General features: G+C 49.7%; 1 protein-coding gene across 1 annotated transcript in view; it reads right to left on the bottom strand.

Annotated features, from left to right (window-relative positions):
• The window catches only part of dnah1 (dynein, axonemal, heavy chain 1), a 995,196-nt gene that overhangs the window by 349,018 nt on the left and 626,542 nt on the right, over window positions 1-19,636 (bottom strand). The window contains 1 exon segment of the mRNA XM_038812191.1: window positions 5,995-6,130. Within this exon segment, the coding sequence (XP_038668119.1) occupies window positions 5,995-6,130 (136 nt within the window).

The following is a 19,636-nucleotide window of genomic DNA, read 5'->3' as shown; positions in this document are numbered from 1 at the left end:
ATGTGTGTACTAGATGACCCTGGTTCCTCGTCATGTCGGTCTGCTCTGTCTAAATTTGAAAATTTGTAATCTGTACCCATTATCCTTGATGAATGTACCCTAAAAGTTTGATTGCCATGTTGCGAAATAATTGTTTTGCCATCTATGCCTATGGTCTTCCCTGGGCCTTTCCATTCATTGAAATTGTCTCACTTATAGTATACTATATCTCCTTGCTGAAAAACGGTATTTGATGGCCATACATTATGCGTCAAAGCTCTGTGAATTCTTTCAGAGACCTCTGCTTCCAAAAAAGCTTTTCTACTGCTATGTGATGCATTTAAATGCTCAGCAAAGGCAGAGCTAAGTGTAGTCCTTTCCCAAGCTGGAGGCTGGTCATCCAAAATGGATGGAATTTTAGGATTTCTACCAAACACTATTTGACAGGGACTATACCCCCCCCCCCCCCCCCAACCATCTGCAGTGAGTTATTTGCATGCACCGCCCATGCTAAAGCTGAATTTATCTTGCAGTTTGGTCCATCTGCCAAACTTTTCCGGAGCATGTCATCTATTACCGCATGGTTTCTTTCACACACACCATTACTAAATGGGCTTTCTGCAGCTGTGTTCAGAACTGTGATATTCACGTTTTAACACATATCCCTAAACTTATCATTAGCAAATTCTCCCCCATTGTCCGTAAGGAATTTTGCTGGTGGGCCCATTCCTGTCCCTATCCATTTTTCCCCAATTTGATCCAGAATTACTCTCTTTTCTTTACTTTGTACAATCATTGATTGACTAAATCTGATTGCTAAATCTACAAAATGCATAATAAATATATTATTGGCTTTATCCCAGATCTTAAGATCCATGGCCACAATGTCGTTAAAATTCTTGGCCAACCTTCCGGTTGCGGCTATGCGGAGCTAAGCTGCACGTTCGGCAGCTCCCGCTTTAAAAGGACTTATGGGCTCTTTTAAGAACCCCAAACGGCGCTGACTCGACGATTCCCGGTGGATAAAGGGGTCTGGAGCAAAACCCCCCGGGATTTATGGTTCGGACTCGAGGTGGGGCGAGGAGAAAAACGGCAGCAGCTCCCCTGGAAAAGCGGGGGAAGGTGGACAAAATGGCGGTTGGTGGAGCCCCTGACGAGTGGAGGCACTGGGCTGAGGAGCAGCAGGCAGCCCTTCTGCGCTATTTCACGGAGCTGAAAGGGGAGTTGTTGGAATCCCTGAGGGTGACGACGAGTAAGCAGCTGGAGACCCAGACAACCCAGGGTGCAGCGATACTTGAATTGCAGCAGCAGGCCTCTGAGCGCGAGGGGGAGGTTTTGGCCCTCGTGGGGAAGGTGGAGATACACCAGGCGCTTCATAAAAAGTGGCAAGATCGGTTCGAGGAGATGGAGCTTCGGTCACGGAGGAAGAACCTGCGGATCCTGGGCCTCGAGGAGGGGTTGGAGGGGTCGGACCTGCCGGCCTATGTGGCCGTGATGTTGAACTCGCTGGTGGGGGCAGGATCCTTCCATCTGCCCCTGGAGCTGGAGGGCGCCCATAGAGTGCTGGCCAGGCGGCCTAAGGCGAATGAACCCCCGCGATGGTGCTGGTGCGGATCCATCGGTTCAGCGACCGGGAGTGTGTTCTCCGATGGGCCAAGAAGGTGATGAGCAGTATGTGGGAGAATTCGGTAGTGCGTATCTACCAGGACTGGAGTGCAGAGGTGGCCAAGCGGAGAGCCGGGTTTAACCGGACGAAGGTGGTGCTCCATGGAAAGCAGGTGAGGTTCGGCATGTTGCCGCCTGCGCGCCTGTGGGTCACCTACAAGGACCGGCATCACTACTTTGAGTCCCCGGAGGAAGCATGGGCCTTTATGCAGGCTGAAAAGCTGGACTTGCACTAAAGATTGGGGGCTGTGGGCAGTGTGAAAGTGCGGGCTTTTCTCTGGTTTCCCGCGCCGCGGGTCGAGGGGGTGGAGCTGGTGGCGAGGGGCGTGGCTATTAGACCGGGTTTCCCGCGCTGAAGCAGTGCCTAGGAGCTGATGCAGGGGAGGAGGGGAGACCTCATATCGGGAGGGGTCGGAGTTAGAGCGGGAGCTGCCGGGGTCAGCAGAAGTCAGCTGGCTCACGGGAGTACAGTGGAGGGAGAGTCGCGGCTAGGAGGGGTCCTAGCCTGGGGGGGGATACCAGGTTGCTGCTGGATTGGCCAGGGAGGAATTCGGGGGGGGGGGGGTCGGGGTGAGGTTCTATCGCCGTGGGAAACGGGCCGAATGGGTGATGGCCAGGGACGAGCAGTCGATGGGTTATGGCTAGTCTACGGTGGAGGGGAGCGGGGTGCCCCCTGATCCGGCTGATTAAGTGGAACGTGAGGGGGTTGAATGGGCCGCTTAAGCGGGCCCGGGTGTTTTCGCATCTGAAGGGGCTGAAGGCGGACGTGGCCATGCTCCAGGAGACCCACCTGAAGGTGGCGGACCAGGTCCGTCTGAGGAAGGGGTGGGTGGGGCAGGTTTTCCACTCAGGGCTCGACTCGAAGAACCGGGGGGTGGCGATCCTGGTGGGGAAGAGGGTGGCGTTTGAGGCATCTGAGGTTGTGGCTGATAGTGGCGGCAGATATGTGATGGTGAGCGGTAAGCTGCAGGGGGAGAGGGTGGTGTTGGTTAATGTGTATGCCCCAAATTGGGATGATGCTGGTTTCATGAGGCGTATGTTGGGCTGCATTCCTGGCCTGGAGGTGGGGGGCTTGATCATGGGGGGGGGACTTCAATACGGTGCTGGATCCCCTACTGGATCGTTCTAGTTCAAGGACAGGCAGGAGGCCAGCGGCGGCCAAGGTATTGAGGGGGTTTATGGACCAGATGGGAGGAGTGGATCCCTGGAGGTTCGGGAGGCCGAGGGCTCGGGAGTACTCTTTTTTTCTCCCATGTGCACAGGGTTTATTCTCGCATTGATTTCTTTGTTCTGGGCAGGGGACTGGTCCCGAGGGTGGAGGAGGCCGAATATTCGGCTATCGCGATTTCGGACCATGCTCCGCATTGGGCGGATCTGGAGATGGGGGAGGCGCGGGACCAGCGCCCGCTTTGGCGTATGGACGTGGGGTTGTTGGTGATGAGGAGGTGTGTAGGAGGGTTCGGGGATGTATCGAGAGGTACCTTGAGGTAAATGATACTGGGGAGGTCCAGGTTGGGATGGTGTGGGAGGCTCTGAAGGCAGTGATTAGGGGGGAGCTGATCTCCATCCGAGCCCATAGGGAGAGGGGGGAGAGGAGGGAGAGGGAGAGACTGGTGGAGGAGCTGTTGAGTGTGGATAGGAGGTACGCGGAGGCCCCGGAGGAGGGATTGCTGGGGGAACGGCGTAGCTTGCAGGCCAAGTTTGATTTATTGACCACCAGAAAGGCGGAGACACAGTGGAGGAAGGCGCAGGGAGCGGTCTATGAGTATGGTGAGAAGGCGAGCAGGATGCTGGCGCACCAGCTGCGTAAGCGGGACGCGGCTAGAGAGATTGGTGGAGTGAAGGACAGAGATGGAAATGTGGTGCGGCAAGGGGCAGAGGTCAATGAGGTCTTTAGGGACTTCTATAGGGAACTGTACCGGTCGGAGCCGCCGGCGGTGGGAGGGGGAATGGAGAATTTTTTGGACAGGCTCCGATTTCCAAGGGTGCAGGAGGAGCAGGTGGAGAGACTGGAGGCGCCGATCGAGTTGAAGGAGCTGGTCAGTGGGATTGGCCACATGCAGTCGGGGAAGGCGCCGGGACCGGATGGGTTCCCGGTTGAATTTTATAAGAAATATGCGGACCTGCTGGGCCCCCTGTTGGTCAGGACCTTTAACGAGGCATGGGAGGGGGGTGTTCTGCCAACGACGATGTCTCGGGCACTAATCTCCCTGAAAACTGTTACCTTATCCTGTTCCATATCCAGTTTCATGTGTGCTTTCTTCATCGACGATCTGCTCAGAAGCAAAGATATCTCATTTGATACAACATCCGTGCTAATGAAATGATTCACTCTGGAAATATTACAAGGGATCACCACTCTTTTCAGCGACTTCAGAGTATTATCATCCCCAAACCTGAAACTTGAGGAACTTTCAAATTCCTTAACCTTGTTACGATTTTCAGCATTCAAGGAGTCCAGGTAACATTTTAACCAGTCAATTCCACACACAGTAGATGTGCAGCCACTGTCCAATACAGCACAACTGAAGGATTCTACAACCAACACCCTCATTACCGGCGTAAAACTGCTTGTTAATAGGACAATGCCTTCTTTCTGGTCACTATCTTTTTCCTCTTCTGACTCTTCCGTGTCATGTGTTGCTTCAAACACTATTATAACGTGTTAGACAGTTGAAAGCATAATGGTATTGAGAGTCACATCGAAAACATCGATTTATCATGCCCCGTGCATTTCTGGGGTTCATCTTCCTATTGTAGGTTCTAACTGGGTTTCTGTCTTCATAATTTCCAGGTCCCAATCTCCTTCTATAGTCTTGGAGCCTGTTCGTAGCTGTACGATTTTGCCATCCTGTTAGTAGTGTATCTTCCATATTCTGCTTTATTACAGGCTGACCTATTTGGGTCATCAGAGCCATCGGAATCGAATGTTTCCCCAGAAACTTTTTTAAAGCTTCTGTCATCTGATCGAATAAGGTATCCTTATCCGCAAACTGAACTCCTGTCAAAACCAGGAGCCTATCCATGTTGCTCACTCTGGCACAGTCAAGTAATTTAAAGGCTAACACAGACTGTGGAAATTCCACAGTTTCTGCAGCCTTTTATATAGTCTGCCAAATTCCATTATATAGTCTTCAATGGAGAAATCCTCCATTTTCCGGAACCTATCAAAATCCAACCATGCTTCATACGCACTTAACAAGTCATCCTTCTTATAAATCTTATCCATATAATGTAATAGAGTCTGCAGATCTTCTTCTGAGTCTAACTCTTCCAATTCCAGCTCAGAAAACACTTTGCTCTTGATTTTACTGTCATAAGGTAGAGAAAGAGCCAATGCCATACATTGTTTTCTCTTTCCCAAGGCAGTTACCCACATAACTACTGCACTTCTCCATTGGTCGTACGATCCCCTTTCAGAAAATAAGGGGGGGGGGGGTAGTCATATCCAGCCATCTTTATCCTCGGTTCAGCCATATATCTTTGGGTTTTTCTTTCATCTCACTCACTCCTTGGTTTGGTCTGGAAAAGTTGTATCTTTCAACCCTTCACATTTGCACAGCAATCGTCCTCTGCTACCATTTGTTATACGTTTAGCTGCTGTTGTATAAAGAGTCAAAGGTTCTGCTCATTTTCCACAAAACATCTTTAATTTACTTCAACAGACTCTGCACAAAACTCTAACATCACATAACCTAACACAAAGGCCACCTGAAGCCCCTTTACGTATCAGTGTAAATTATTGGATACTTAACATAAATGAGACAACTAATTAGAATGTCTCTTAACCCATTACTTAACATAGGAATTGGCCAAGAAATGAGGATGTGGGATGGAGCAGCAGGGGGAGATGTGGCAATGTGTCAGGGAGAATGCAGCGAAGGGAGTGGTCGAGGACGCAGGAAGCAGGAGAGAGAAATAGGGGAACAGGAAATGGGAGAGAGAATGCAGGAAGTGGGATGCAGCAGTGAAGGAAACGGCGAAGAGAGCAGAAGGGAATGGGAGAGAGTAGGAGGGAGTGGGAGGAAGTGACGAAAAGAGTGGGAGGAAGTATAAAACAGGAGGGATCGGCAAAGAGAGCAGGATGAAATGGGAAGTGAAAATGCACAGGTGGAAAGCAGGAGAGAACAGTGGCAGAAAGCAGGCAGTGCAGGAGGCAGACAACCAGGGTGGAAGGAAGTAGGGACTGAGACAGAGCAAGAACAATATTATGTATTTTCTTCTCTCTTTGGTCTGCACCATTTTTCATGCAGGAAGCTGCCTGGGACAAAGCTGTCAGTGACATCACAGGAACTGCAACTGCACCCGTGGAGAATGCGCCTTTGAAGGTTGTGGCGTTGAGAAAGATACCTGTGTGTCCACAAAGAGGAAGGTGAGCTGCTGGTACAGTATTCCGGCTTTCATCAGGATTCCTTTGATGTCTTCTCTCCATTCTGTTGGTCCATAATTTTTGGCAAGTTCAATTTGAAAACATTCAAATTCAGCCCTGGCAGAAAAAAAGTAGATTTAAAAAAAATCACAACAAAAAAGATCTTTTAATTTCTCACATTGGCAATACATATTTTCACTTTCAAATTACTTTACATAAATTCAGGGCGAGGAGGCATACAACAGTAAATACTCTGAAACCCACTTCAGTTGAGTATAGGAAGAGCAAATTCAGGACATTGATAGATAAGTGTTCTGCTTAGCATTGACTTGAATGTTGACTAGTACCATTCAGGTGCGAGAGCATAATCCAAGTTACTTCACAATTATGAGCTCCGTTTATAACCCTAACTTGCGGAGAGCCCCTTATGTGATATCTGATCTAATGCTTCTGCCTCAGAAAAACATTCTCACATATATTCAAGAAAGAGTTAAGGAACAATATTAATGCAGGGCTGTCCCAATTACTTCAACAGTATCATTGCTTTTTTAAAATAAATTTAGAGTATCCAATTCTTTTTGTCCAATTAAGTGTGGCCAATTCACCTACCCTACACATCTTTGGGTTGTGGGGGTGAAACCCACACAGACACGGGAAGAATGTGCAAACTCCACACGGACAGTGACCCAGGGCCAGGATTGAACCCGGGTCCTCAGCGCCGTAGGCAGCACTGACAACCACTGTGCCACCGTGCTGCCCCAACAGTATCATTGCAATAGAATTATTTCATTACTCAGCTAGCCCTGTTGCTGCAATCATGCTTTGCTTTGTCTCTCTGTCAAGAGCAACAAAACAAAAACCTGAATCTCACAGCTTGATGATCTGTGGATAGAGAACAAAAAACCAGAGGATTAAAAAGTAGCTTTTTAAAAAAAGTAGTAGGATGCATGACAGGTTCTAATTCCACAACAAAAGTAGTTGTCAAATTGGAGCACAGTTGTGTATTCAGCAGATTCTTATTTACCACTATAGTTGAGGTGTGACAGCATTTACTGGAGGAGATAACAGATAAATAGACTACCATCTCTATATACTGTATATGTTGAAAATCTTAAATAAAAACATAAAATGCTGGAAATACTTAGTAAATAAGGCAAAATTTGTGGAGAGAGAAACAGAGTTGGCATCTCAGGTCATGATCTTTCATAACTATACTGGAAAAAGTTAGGTACAAGTTTTAAAATACTCTAGAGGCAGGGAAATGGGTGAGTTGAACAAAAAGGAAGGTCTGTGTTAAGGTGGAGGCAGGAGAGATAAAATAACAAAGGGATGATGTTTCCAGGCAAAAGCAGATGATAGAGTCAAGTACATAGAAGATACATAGAAGATAGGAGTAGGAGGAGGTCATTTGGTCCTTCGAGTCTGCTCCGCCATTTATCACAATCATGGCTGCCCATCGAACTCAATGGCCTAATCCTGCTTTCTCCTCATAGCCTTTGATCCCATTCGCCCCAAGTGTTACATCTAGCCGTCTCTTGAATATATAATTGTTTTAGCATCAACTACTTCCTGTGGTAATGAATTCCACAGGCTCACCACTTTTTGGGTGAAGAAATGTCTCCTCATCTCTGTCCGAAATGGTTCATCCTGAATCCTTGGACTGTGACAGTCATATGACAGTCCCGCCATCCCTGGAATCAGTCTGGTAACCTTCGCTGCACTCCCTTGAGAGCAAGAACATCCTTCCTCAGAAAAGGAGACCAAAAATGCACACAATATTCTAGGTATGGCCTCGCCAAGCCCCTGTATAATTACAGCAACACATCCCTGCTTCTGAACTCGAAACCTCTCGCAATGAATGCCAACATACCATTAGCCTTATTTACCGCCTGCTGCACCTGCATGCTTACCTTCAGCGACTGGTGCACAAGGACACCCAGGTTCTGCTGCACACTCCCCTCTCCCAATTTACAACCATTCAGGTAGTAACATGTTTTTCTTCCTGTTTTTGCTTCGAAAGTGAATAACCTCACACTTATCCAAATTATACTGCACCTGCCATTGATTTGCCCACTCGCCCAACTTGTCCAGATCATGCTGTAGGATCTCTGCATCCTTGTCACAGTTCACCCTCCTACCCAACTTGGTATCATCTGCAAACTTTGAAATTATACATTTTGTTACCTCATCCAAATCATTAATATATATAGCGAATAGCTGGGGTCCCAGCACCGATCTCTGTGGCACCCCACTAGTTATTGCCTGCCAATTTGCTGCAATTGGGCAGCACAGTAGAGCAGTGGTTAGTACAGTTGATTTACAGCTCCAGGGTCCCAGGTTCGATTCCCAGCTTGGGCCATTGTCTGTGCGAGTCTGTATGTTCTCCCGTGTCTGCGCGGGTTTCCTCCGGGTGCTCCGGTTTCCGCCCACAGTCCAAAGATGTCCGGGTTAGGTGGATTGGCCATGCTAAATTGCCCTTGGTGTCCAAAAAGGTTAAGTGGGGTTACTGGGTTACAGGGATAGGTTGAGTAGGGTGCTCTTTCCAAGGGCCGGTGCAGACTCGATGGGCCGAATGGCCTCCTTCTGCACTGTAAATTCTATGATTCTAATTTGAAAAGGATCCATTAATTCCTACTCTTTGTTTCCTCTCTGCCAATCAATTTTCCATCCACCTCAATACACTTCCCCCATTTCCCATGCACTTTAATCTTGCAAAGTAAATAAACAAAAAATGGTTCTAGAGGAGGTGTAAATGGAATAGCAGGATCATCATCAACAGTTGATGTCTGAAGAAATATCATCTCCCACTATCCCTTCATGGTCTCCAACCTCATATTACACCAACCCAGTACAGCCCGCTTCTACTTAATTTCCAAGGTCCACAAACAGGACTGCTGAGGTAGATACCATCGTTCCAGCCAGCTTTTTCCCTACAGAACTGGTTTCACTTCCATCCTCTATCAGGACAATGTGAGGGCTCTCTGTTTACCTTCCTGAACACAAGCTTAGATTCCCCATTTACCATCATCCCAAGTTGTCTATCTGTACATGTTCTCCCATTGAATAAGCTGCGCTTTGGTTCATTCACTTCCTCCAAATAAAAGCTGTTTCTATGGAACCACTTCCAGCTATTTCTGCCATTTCCTGGGGTATATGGAACATGTTTTTGATCAAACTTTACTTTTAAAAAAAATGTATTTTATTCCAAAAATGTATAAACAAGAACAGCAACAAAATCAACAACCTACAGTTTGTACAGTTTTATCCTGCTTTACCCATTATCCCCGCCCCCCCGCGATGAACAATTCTTCAAACATTGTCATAAACAAGCCCCACCGGGCCTCGAATACGTCCTCTGACCCCCTCAGCTCAAATTTGATCTTTTCCAAATGTAGAAAATCGTAAACGTCCCCCAGCCAGGCTACCACTATCGGTGGTGTGTCCAACCTCCAATTTAACAAAATCCTCGCCAGGCAATTAGAAGCGAAAGCCATAACGTCGACCTTTTTTCCCTCAACCAGCTCTGGCACCTCCGAGACCCCAAAGGTCCCCACCATTGGGTCTGGCCTGAACTCTACCCCTTTAATTTTGGATAATGTCCCAAACACCACTTCCCAGTACCGTACCAGCTTATCACACAATTGCTCCAGCAGAGTATACCCTGGCAACTTGGGAAACACCCTCCACTTTTTTCTTATGAAGTCCCGTACCTGCATGTACCTAAACTCACTCGCTCTTGGCAGCTCAAACCTTTTCCATCGCTCTTCTAAACCCACAAATTGCCCTTCCAGGTACAGGTCCCTCACCTTCTTCAGCCCCACCCCCTCCACCTTTTATACATCTCATCTATCTCCCCTGGCTTAAACCTTGGTTCCCACACAATGGTGTCAATACTGACATCCCTTCCAATTTAAAGTGCCTCTTCAGTTGGTTCCATACCTCGACCATCGATTGCACCACTGGGCTCTTTGTGTACTTCCCCTGGGCAAAATGTAGAGGGGCCATCCCCAAGGCTCTCAGGCTAGACCCCCGACAGAACTCCTCTTCTATCCTAATCCACTCTGCTCCCTCCTCCCCCAACCACTGCCTCACCTTCTCCACATTTACTGCTGAGTAGTATTGTAGCAGGTTCTGGAGTGCCAACCCCCCTTTCTGTCTCTGCCTGTGTAGCAGGATCCTCCTCCCCTCAGCACTTTACCCGTCCATAAAACCTCCAAGATTATTGCATCTAATTTACAAAAGAAAGCCTTCGGGAGAAAGGTTGGGAGGGTTTGGAAGACAAACAAGAACCTTGGTAACACATTGATTTTTATGATCTGCACTTTCCCTGCCAATATCAGATGCAGTGTGTCCCATCCCTTAAAGTCCCCTTTAATCTCTTCCACTAGTATTGTCACATCGTGGCCCATTCCCTTGTCACCCAAATCCCTATGTATCGGCACCCCTCGCTAGCCAACTTAAATGGCAACACCTTTAAGTCCGCCTTCAGCCCCACATCCTTCACCGGAAATATCTCGCTCTTCTCTACATTCAACCTGTATCCTGAGAAGGCCCCAGACCTCTCCAGTATTCCCATGATCGTACCTATTCCCGTACCAGCCTCCCCAGACAGGCGGCAGAATGTGGCGACTAGGGGCTTTTCACAGTAACTTAATTGAAGCCTACTCGTGACAATAAGCGATTTTCATTTTCATACTCTCCAGCGGATCCGAGACAAACAACAACAGGTCAACTGTGTATAGTGATTCCCTATTCCCTCTCACAATCCCCCGCCACTCTGCAGACCCCTAAGGGCCATCGCCAAGGGTTCAATCACCAAAGCAAATTTCAACAGCGACAATCGGTATCCCTATCTTGTACCTTTCCATTGCCCAAAACCTTGCGAGCACATTCCATTCATGGCTACACATGCCACCGGAGCTGTGTATAACAAGCTCACCCACGCTAAGAACTTCAGTCTAAATCCAAACCTATCCAAAATTTCAAGTAAATACCTCCATTCCACCCAGTCAAATGTCTTCTCCGCATCCATGGAGACAACAACCTCTGGTAACTGCCCCTCCGACGGTGTCATTGTCACATTCAAAAGCCTCCTGATATTATTGGAGAGCTGTCTGCCTTTCACGAAACCCGCTCGGTCTTCTTCTCCCACCCCTGGCACACATCCCTGCATCCTTCCTGCCAACACCTTGGCCAACATGTTCACGTCAGTATTTAACAACAAAATGGGCTGATATGACCCACATTCCCAATGGATCCTTCCCATTTTTCAGGATTAATGTAATCAACACCTGCGTTAATGTCTCTGGTAACTCTCCCTTCTCCACAGCTTTATTAAACATCCCCAACAAAACATTGGGGGGAGGGGGGAGACTGTATGTGTTAATGGTGACTATAGGTGATTCCTTATTCCTTTCTGTTATTTGTTTATGTTAACATGTGGGCTGCTGTTTGGGAGTTTGGTGGGAGGATGGGATTGTTGTTATTGATATGGGGATTGACATTGCATTCGTTACAGATTATTGTTTATTGTTGGTGGGTGTAAATTTTGGAGAAAATGTGAAAAAGGAGAATAAAAATATTTTTTAAAAAAACATCCCCAACAAGTGCGATGCCAATTCTGTTACAAATGCCTTGTAGGACTCTGCCAGAAAGCCATCAGGCTCCTGTGCTTTCCCTGACTTAATTTCCCCACCACTTTCAATCACTTCTCTCGGTCCTAATAGTTCTTCCAATGCTTGCCTCTTCTCCACCTCCAGTCTCGGAAACTCCAAGCCATCGAGGAACCTTCCCATATCCCCTCCCAATCCACCCGATGCCACCCTATATAACTTGTTGTAGTATCTCCGGAATGCATTATTCATCTCCCCTGGCTCTGATGTGCCCTCTCAGTTCTACTTTGAAAATTTATCTGAACACAGCCTGCCTCCTCAGTTAGTAGGCAGCACATGCCTCACCTTCTCCCCGTATTCATATTGCACACCCCTTGCCTTTCATAACTGCCCCACTGCCTTCCCCGTCGTCAGCCTATCAAACTGTCCCTGCAACCTCTTTCTCACCACAAGCAGCTACTTTGTAGGGCCCCCCACGTATCTCTTGTCCACATCAACTACCTCCTCCAACAACTGTCCGTACTCTTCCCTTCTCCTCCTATCTCTACGTGCTTTAAATGAGATAATCTCCCCACTGCCTTCAACGCCTCCCAAAATGTGGCCGCCGCCACCTCCCCATTCTGGTTAGTCTCCACGTACACCTCAACCACCGACCTCCCCTTCTCACAAAAATCCTTGTATGCCAAAAGACCCGAGTCAAACCTCCAACCTGGCCTCTGCACCCGCCCCTCGCTGAGCCTCACCTCCATCCAATATGGCGCATGGTCGGATATTACGATTCCCGCATACTCCACCTCCACCACCCCCAACAGCACTGCCCAGCTCGCCATGAAGAAATTAATCCTCGAGTATGCCTTATGCACATATGAGAAGAAGGAATACTCCCTCTTCCCTGGATTCCTAAACCTCCAGGAGTCAACCATTCCCATTCGGTCCATAAATCCTCTCAGCTCCTTTGCCCTTTTGAGCCTTTCCATTGACTTGGGGAACGACCTGCCAACCCTCAGCTCCACCACACAGTTGAAGTCTCCACCCATAATCTAGGTTCGGGATCGCACCCAACAAACCCCTCACAAACCCCACATCACCCTAATTCAGCGCATACATGTTGACTAGCACCTCCGGCGTCCTCCCCCGCACCCCACTCACTATTATAAACCTCCCACCCGGATTCCGTAGCTCCTTACCCCCCACAAACCCCATTCTCTTACTCATCAAAATGGTCAGCCCCCATGACTTTGACTCAAACCCCGCTTGGAATACCTATCCCACCCATCCCTCTCTCAGCCTAATCTGATCTTTGACTCAGAGGTGCGTCTCCTGTAGGAAGATCACCTCTGCCTTCAAACACTTCAGGTGTGCAAAGGCCCAGGATCTCTTAATTGGCCCATCTAGCTCCCAAACATTTCACGTAACAAATCGTGTCGGGGTCTCGGCCCCCATTCCCCTCTATCATCCGCCATCATCCTCATTCGGCTCATCTTCTCCTAATACCACCCTATATCGGGCCACCCAAGATGGTCCCCCTCTTTGTCCGTGACCACGCTTGATCTCCGCCTTTGCCACATCACAATTTTCCTTCCCGCCTGGTCCCTCCCCACTGCCTCACCCCCCTCCTCAGCTTCCTCCCCCCTCCCACTGACCACCTCTCGCAACCTCCTCCCCTCCGGTCACAGCATTGCCTGCCAGCGTGGCGGCTCCTGCGAGAAAGACCGGCTCCGCTCCTTCCCCCCCACCCGGAGCGAGAGGAAAAAGGCACCAAAGTTACAATCCGCCCCCTCCGGGAAAAAAACACACCACAGGCAGCAGTTCCCACAAACCCCATTCTCTTACTCATCAAAATGGTGAGCCCCCAGGCAGCTCTCTTCAAACATTAGAAGGGTATTGAATGTCGTTATGGTGCTGGCAGAGGGGAAGGAAACAGAGATGGTTGTGGCATTGGACGCTGAGAAGGCTTTCGACCAGGTAGAATGGGGTTACTTGATAGCAGTTCTGGAGTGGTTTGGGATTGAACCAAGATTTGTGAATTGGGTAAAGCTACGATATAAGGAGCTGAGGGCGAGTGTCCGCACAAACAACATCAGCTCGAGATACTTTTCTCTCCACCGTAGGACTAGGCAGGGATGTCCTATTTCCCCCCTGCTGTTTGCACTTGCGATTGAGCTGTTGGCCATCGCATTAAGAAGTTTGTGTATATGGAAAGGAATAGTGCGGGGGGGGGGGGGGGGGGGGGGGGGGGGAATAGAACATTGGGTGTGCTTATATGCTGATGACTTGCTGCTGTACATGACGGAACCGAGTGTGGCGATAGGGGGAATATTGGAGCTGCTTTGAGTGTTTGGGTCTTTCTCGGGGTACAAGCTGAATCTAGACAAGAGTGAGTATTTTGTGGTATCTCGGCCGGGTGTGGGGGCGGGGGGGGGGGGGGGGGGGGGCTGCCATTCCATAGGGCAGGGATTCACTTTTGGTACTTCAGAGAGATTGCGGGAAGGATTACGTCGTTTATATGGGGAGGGAAGGTGGCCAGAGTTAGAAAGGTGCTACTACAGAGGAGAAGGCAGGCAGGGAGTTTGGGTCTTCCGAACATGATGTATTACTACTGGGCACCGAATGTGGAGAAGGTGCGGAGCTGGGTAAGAGGGGTTGATTCCCAGTGGGTTAGAATGGAGGAGAGTTTGTGTCGGGGATCAGGATTAAAAGCACTAGCAACAGCGCCGGGGAAGTACTCAGGGAGTCCGGTAGTAATAGCTTCATTGAGAATTTGGAGGCAGTTTCGACAACACTTCGGGTTGGGGGCAGGGTCAAGGGAAATGCCGATTCGGGGGAACTACAGATTTGAGCCAGGGAGGTGGGATGGAAATTTTCGCAAATGGGAGGAGAAGGGGATTAAGACACTAAAAGATTTGTTTCTTAGGGGTCGGTTTGCAGGATTGAAGGAGCTGGAAGCGAAGTATGAGCTGGAGCAGGGGGAAATGTTTAGATACATGCAGGTTCGAGATTTTGCCAGAAAGGAGATACAGAACTTCCCGGAGGAGCCGGCCTCCACATTGCTGGAGGAGGTGCTGACGACAGGGGGACTGGAGAAGGGGGTAGTGTCAGTGGTCTACGGAGCTATTTTGGAAGAGGAGAAGGCACCACTGGAGGAGATCAAAGCAAAGTGGGAGGAAGAGTTGGGAGAGGATATGGAGGAGGGGTTCTGGTGTGAGGTGCTCCGGAGAGTGAATGCCTCCACCTCGTGCTCGAGGTTGGGGCTAATACAGTTGAAGATAGTATACAGAGCACACCTCACGAGGGCGAGGATGAGCCGTTTCTTTGACAGAGTTGAAGATGTGTGTGAACGCTGTGGGATGGGGTGGGGGGGGGGGGGGGGGGGGGGGGGGGGGGAGCTAATCATATTCATGTGTTTTGGTCCTGTCCAAAGCTAGAGGATTGCTGGAAGGAGGTTTTTAGGGTAACTTCTAAAATGGTGCACGTGAAACTGGACCCGGGCCCCCGGGAGGCCATATTCAGTGTGACGGACCATCCAGGGTTGGAAACGGGTGCGGAGGCAGATGTTGTAGCCTTCGCCTCGTTGATCACCTGAAGACGGATCCTGATGGGATGTAGAGCAGCCTCTCCACCCTGTGCCCTGGCGTGGCGGGGGGGATCTGTTGGAATACTTGACCCTTGAGAAGGTTAAGTTTGAACTGAGGAGAAGGACAGAGGGGTTCTACAATTCATGGGCATTATTCATTATGCACTTTCAAGAACTGAATAACATCGAACATTAGTTAGGGGGGGGTAGGTGCGAGGGCTGGGGGGAGGGGGGGGGCGATGGGTGTTAATGGGAGCTATGGGGGATTCCTGATTCCTTTTTGTCATTTGTTTATGTGAACATGCGGGCAAATGTTTTGGGTTTGGTGGGAGGATGGGATCGTTGATATTGATGTGGGTTTGACATATTTGTTACTGATTATTGGTTATTGTTGGTGGGTGTAAATTTGGGAGAAAATGTGAAAAAGGAGGAGAATAAAGAAATATTTTTTTAAAAACGGTCAGCCTCCATGATTTTGACTCAAACCCCGCATGGAATACCTATCCCACCCATCCCTCTCTCAGCCTAATCTGATCTTTGACTCAGAGGTGCGTCTCCTGTGGGAAGGTAGGGGGGCTGGTAAATACCCATGCACAACCTTATGAACCTGTGGAAAGAACACCACTTGAAGTAACAACAATGAACGACAAACAGGATCAAAATAATTCTCCCACCACACTCCGGCAACAAAAACAACTGTACCCTCCAGCCTTTACAGATGCAGCTCCCTCCTTTTACACAATTCTCAGATTTCCCCCAGCTTATGGTCTTATAAATTTGTTTGCCTCTTCTGGCGTTTTGAGGTAGTATTCTCGGCCTTCAAAAGTGACCCACGGTTTGCTGAGTACCAAACCCTGAACCAAATTTTCTTCCGGTATAGTACCACCTTGGCCTTGCTGAAGCCTGAATGCATCTTCGCCAGTTCTGTTTCGATATCCTGTAAATGTGAACCTGGTTCCCTTCCCATTCACAAATGCACTGGCCCGTCTGGACCTATTATCATGCTCCTCAACCTTCGCTTTGAGCGATTTACATAGGTCCCCTAGGGCTCGCACCTCTGCCTCCAGGGATACGATCCGGTCACTTTGATCGGAGACTACCACCTCCACCTTTTGCAGCTTCGCCTCTTTTCCACGCAGTCCATTGTTACTCACAGAAGTGCTACTACACCCTCGATGGCCCTCGACCAGTCCCCTTGCATTTCTCTTCTATGTTTCTGGAGTTCGTCCTTTATAAAGGCCATTAATCAATCGGTTTGAGTTTTTCCCTCAGGCGCTGACCCTTCTCCTCCCTCCGCCGTTTTATTGAACATTGCCGCCCCGTCAGTTCTCTCCACTTTATTGACCGGGTTTTTTGCGATTTCTGCCGGGTCCAATAGCTTACCAGCATAACAGTCCCGGGAAGTACTTTATCCTCTTCGACGTTTGTACTTTTTTTCCTTCGGAGATGTCCAGTTATCGGGGTTTAAAGCGCTGAACCCGCTGCTTTGAGTCGGAGCCACCCTGTGTGTGGCCACTTACACCATGGCTGCCACCGGAAGTCCCCCCTTGTTCGAACTTTACTAAGGTTCCCTTCCTCACATCTTTTTCTGATACATTGATGACTATATTGAAGTTGCTTCCTGCTCTTGCCTAAAACCAGAAAATTTCATCAACTTTGCTTCCAATTTCCACCATTCCCTCACTTTCCCAAAGTCCATCCCTGACTTTTCCCCTCACAGGCAGATTTACAATAAAACACACCGTGCCGAGGCACAGAGTCCCAACCAATGGAGGGCCCCTCGGCGGTCAGTGTCTGTGGGTACCAATTAGAGCCTGATAACACTGTGAGCCTATCAGCAAGCAATGCAGAGAGACTTTAGACTCTGATTGGTCGTGCCCCCTTAGAGCAGGAAAACAGAGTTGTCTGAACATTGAGGTGCGTACGCGAAAGGAACAAGAGGTGACTAGGTGAGGAAGGAGCAAGGTAGAGGCAGAAGAGCCCGTGTTTTATTTTTGCAAAAAAGGGGCAGACAGCAGGTTTTGGCCAGGGCTGAGGGCAGGCCAGCCAGCAACAGTGAAGCAAGGCTCGAGACGCTGGTCGAAAGCCAAAAGCCAAGGTGAGCCAGCCAGTCAGCAGCTGCAGAGCAGCGAGGGGAGCAGGCGAGTAACTCGACTAGCCAGCTAGCAACAGCAAGGTGCAAAATTAAGGCTTATCAGCATGAGGAGACAACGAGTGAGGCAGGAGGCTGTCCTGAAGACCCCAGGCGAGCAAGGTTTGTGAGATTGTGAGAACGGGAGAGTGTGAGAGGTGGTGCGGGGGGGGGGGGGGGGGGGGGGGGGGGGTGGAGATTGTGACGGGGTGGGGTTAGAGTGTGAGGGCACAGGGGGACTGGGGGACTAGGGGAGGAGAGTGTGTGTGTGGGGGGGGGGAGAGGGTTGGGTAGTGATAGAAATCAGATTTTGTGGTTAACTATAGATTAGATAGATGAAAGGTTTAATTGAGAAATCTTTTTTTTAATATAATTTTTATTGGAATTTTTTACAGAAAATATAAAACATAACGACAAACAATGAAATGCAACAAAATAACCCATAATAACTGTGACACCCCCAGACCGTATCGACGCATGTATCAATTCCCCCACCCCCCAACCCCAATGAACAACAAAAGAACTTAAAAATATATTAAAATTAAATAAACAAACATAGTCATTGTCCGCCCCCCCCTTTCCCCTCTCCCCCTTTCCCCTCCCCCCCTTTCCCTCCCTCCCCCCCCCCCCCCCCCCCTTTCCCCCCTCCCCCCCGGCTTGCTGCTGCTACTGTCCCTGTACCCTATCGTTGAGCCAGAAAGTCGAGAAAAGGTTGCCACCGCCTAAAGAACCCTTGTACCGACCCTCTCAGGGCGAATTTGACCTTCTCTAGCTTAAGGAAACCCGCCATGTCATTGATCCAGGTCTCCACGCTTGGGGGCCTCGCATCTTTCCATTGTAGCAAGATCCTTCGCCGGGCTACTAGGGACGCAAAGGCCAGCACACCAGCCTCTTTCGCCTCCTGCACTCCCGGCTCCACCCCAACCCCAAAAATCGCGAGTCCCCATCCTGGCTTGACCCTGGATCCCACCACCCTCAACACCATCCTCGCCACCCCCTTTCCAGAACTTCTCCAGTGAAGATATCAGATATCTTCCCCTCTCCGACCCAGAACCCCAAAAGCACCCTGTCGCTCACCCCCCTCGCGGGAAGCGAAGGGAATCCCTCCACCTGCCACCTAGCAAATGCCTTTACCTGCAGATACCTGAACATGTTCCCCGGGGGAGCCCAAATTTCTCCTCCAACTCCCCCAGACTCGCAAACCTCCCATCAATAAACAGGTCCCTCAGCTGTCTGATGCCCGCTCTGTGCCAACCCTGAAATCCCCCATCAATGTTCCCCGGGACGAACCTATGGTTCCCCCTTAATGGAGCCTCCATCGAGCCCCCCACTTCTCCCCTATGTCGCCTCCACTGCCCCCAAATCTTGAGGGTAGCCGCCACCACCGGACTCGTGGTATACCTCATAGGAGGGAGCGGCCATGGCACCGTTACCAGGGCCCCCAGGCTTGTATCTCCACAGGACGCCCTCAACATCCGTTTCCATGCTGCCCCCTCCCCCTCCATTACCCACTTGCGCACCATCGACACATTGGCCGGCCAATAATACACCGAGAGATTGGGTAACGCCAGCCCCCCCCCCCCCCCATCTCTACCCCGCTCCAAGAAGACCCGCTTCACCCTCGAGGTACCATGTGCCCAAACAAAGCTCATGATGCTGCTAGTCACCCTTCTAAAAAAGGCCCTAGGGATAAAGATGGGCAAACACTGAAAAAGGAACAAGAACCTCGGGAGAACCGTCATTTTGACGGATTGCACTCTACCCGCCAACGATAGCGGCACCATGTCCCACCTTTTAAATTCCTCCTCCATCTGCTCCACCAGCCTGGTAAAATTAAGCTTATGGAGAGTCCCCCAACTCCTGGCCACCTGCACCCCCAGGTATCTGAAACTCTTCACTGCCCTCTTAAATGGGAGTCTCCCAATTCCCTCCTCCTGATCACCCGGGTGTACTACAAATACCTCACTCTTGCCTAAATTTAACTTATAGCCCGAGAAGCCCCCACATTCCGCTAACAGCTCCATCACCCCCGGCATTCCCCCTCTGGATCTGCCACATACAACAGCAGGTCGTCCGCATACAGTGATACACGATGTTCCTCCCCACCCCGCACCAGACCCCTCCATCTCCCTGATTCCCTCAACGCCATAGCCAAAGGTTCAATCGCCAGTGCAAAGAGCAAGGGGGACAGGGGGCACCCCTGCCTGGTCCCACGGTAGAGCCTAAAGTACTCCGATCTCCTTCCATTGGTAACTACACTTGCCATCGGAGCCGCGTAGAGCAGCCTCACCCATTTGATGAATCCC

Source organism: Scyliorhinus canicula, chromosome 11 (genome assembly GCF_902713615.1).
Source record: "Scyliorhinus canicula chromosome 11, sScyCan1.1, whole genome shotgun sequence".
NCBI classification, from domain to species: domain Eukaryota; kingdom Metazoa; phylum Chordata; class Chondrichthyes; order Carcharhiniformes; family Scyliorhinidae; genus Scyliorhinus; species Scyliorhinus canicula.
This window is presented reverse-complemented; position numbering and strand designations above follow the sequence as displayed.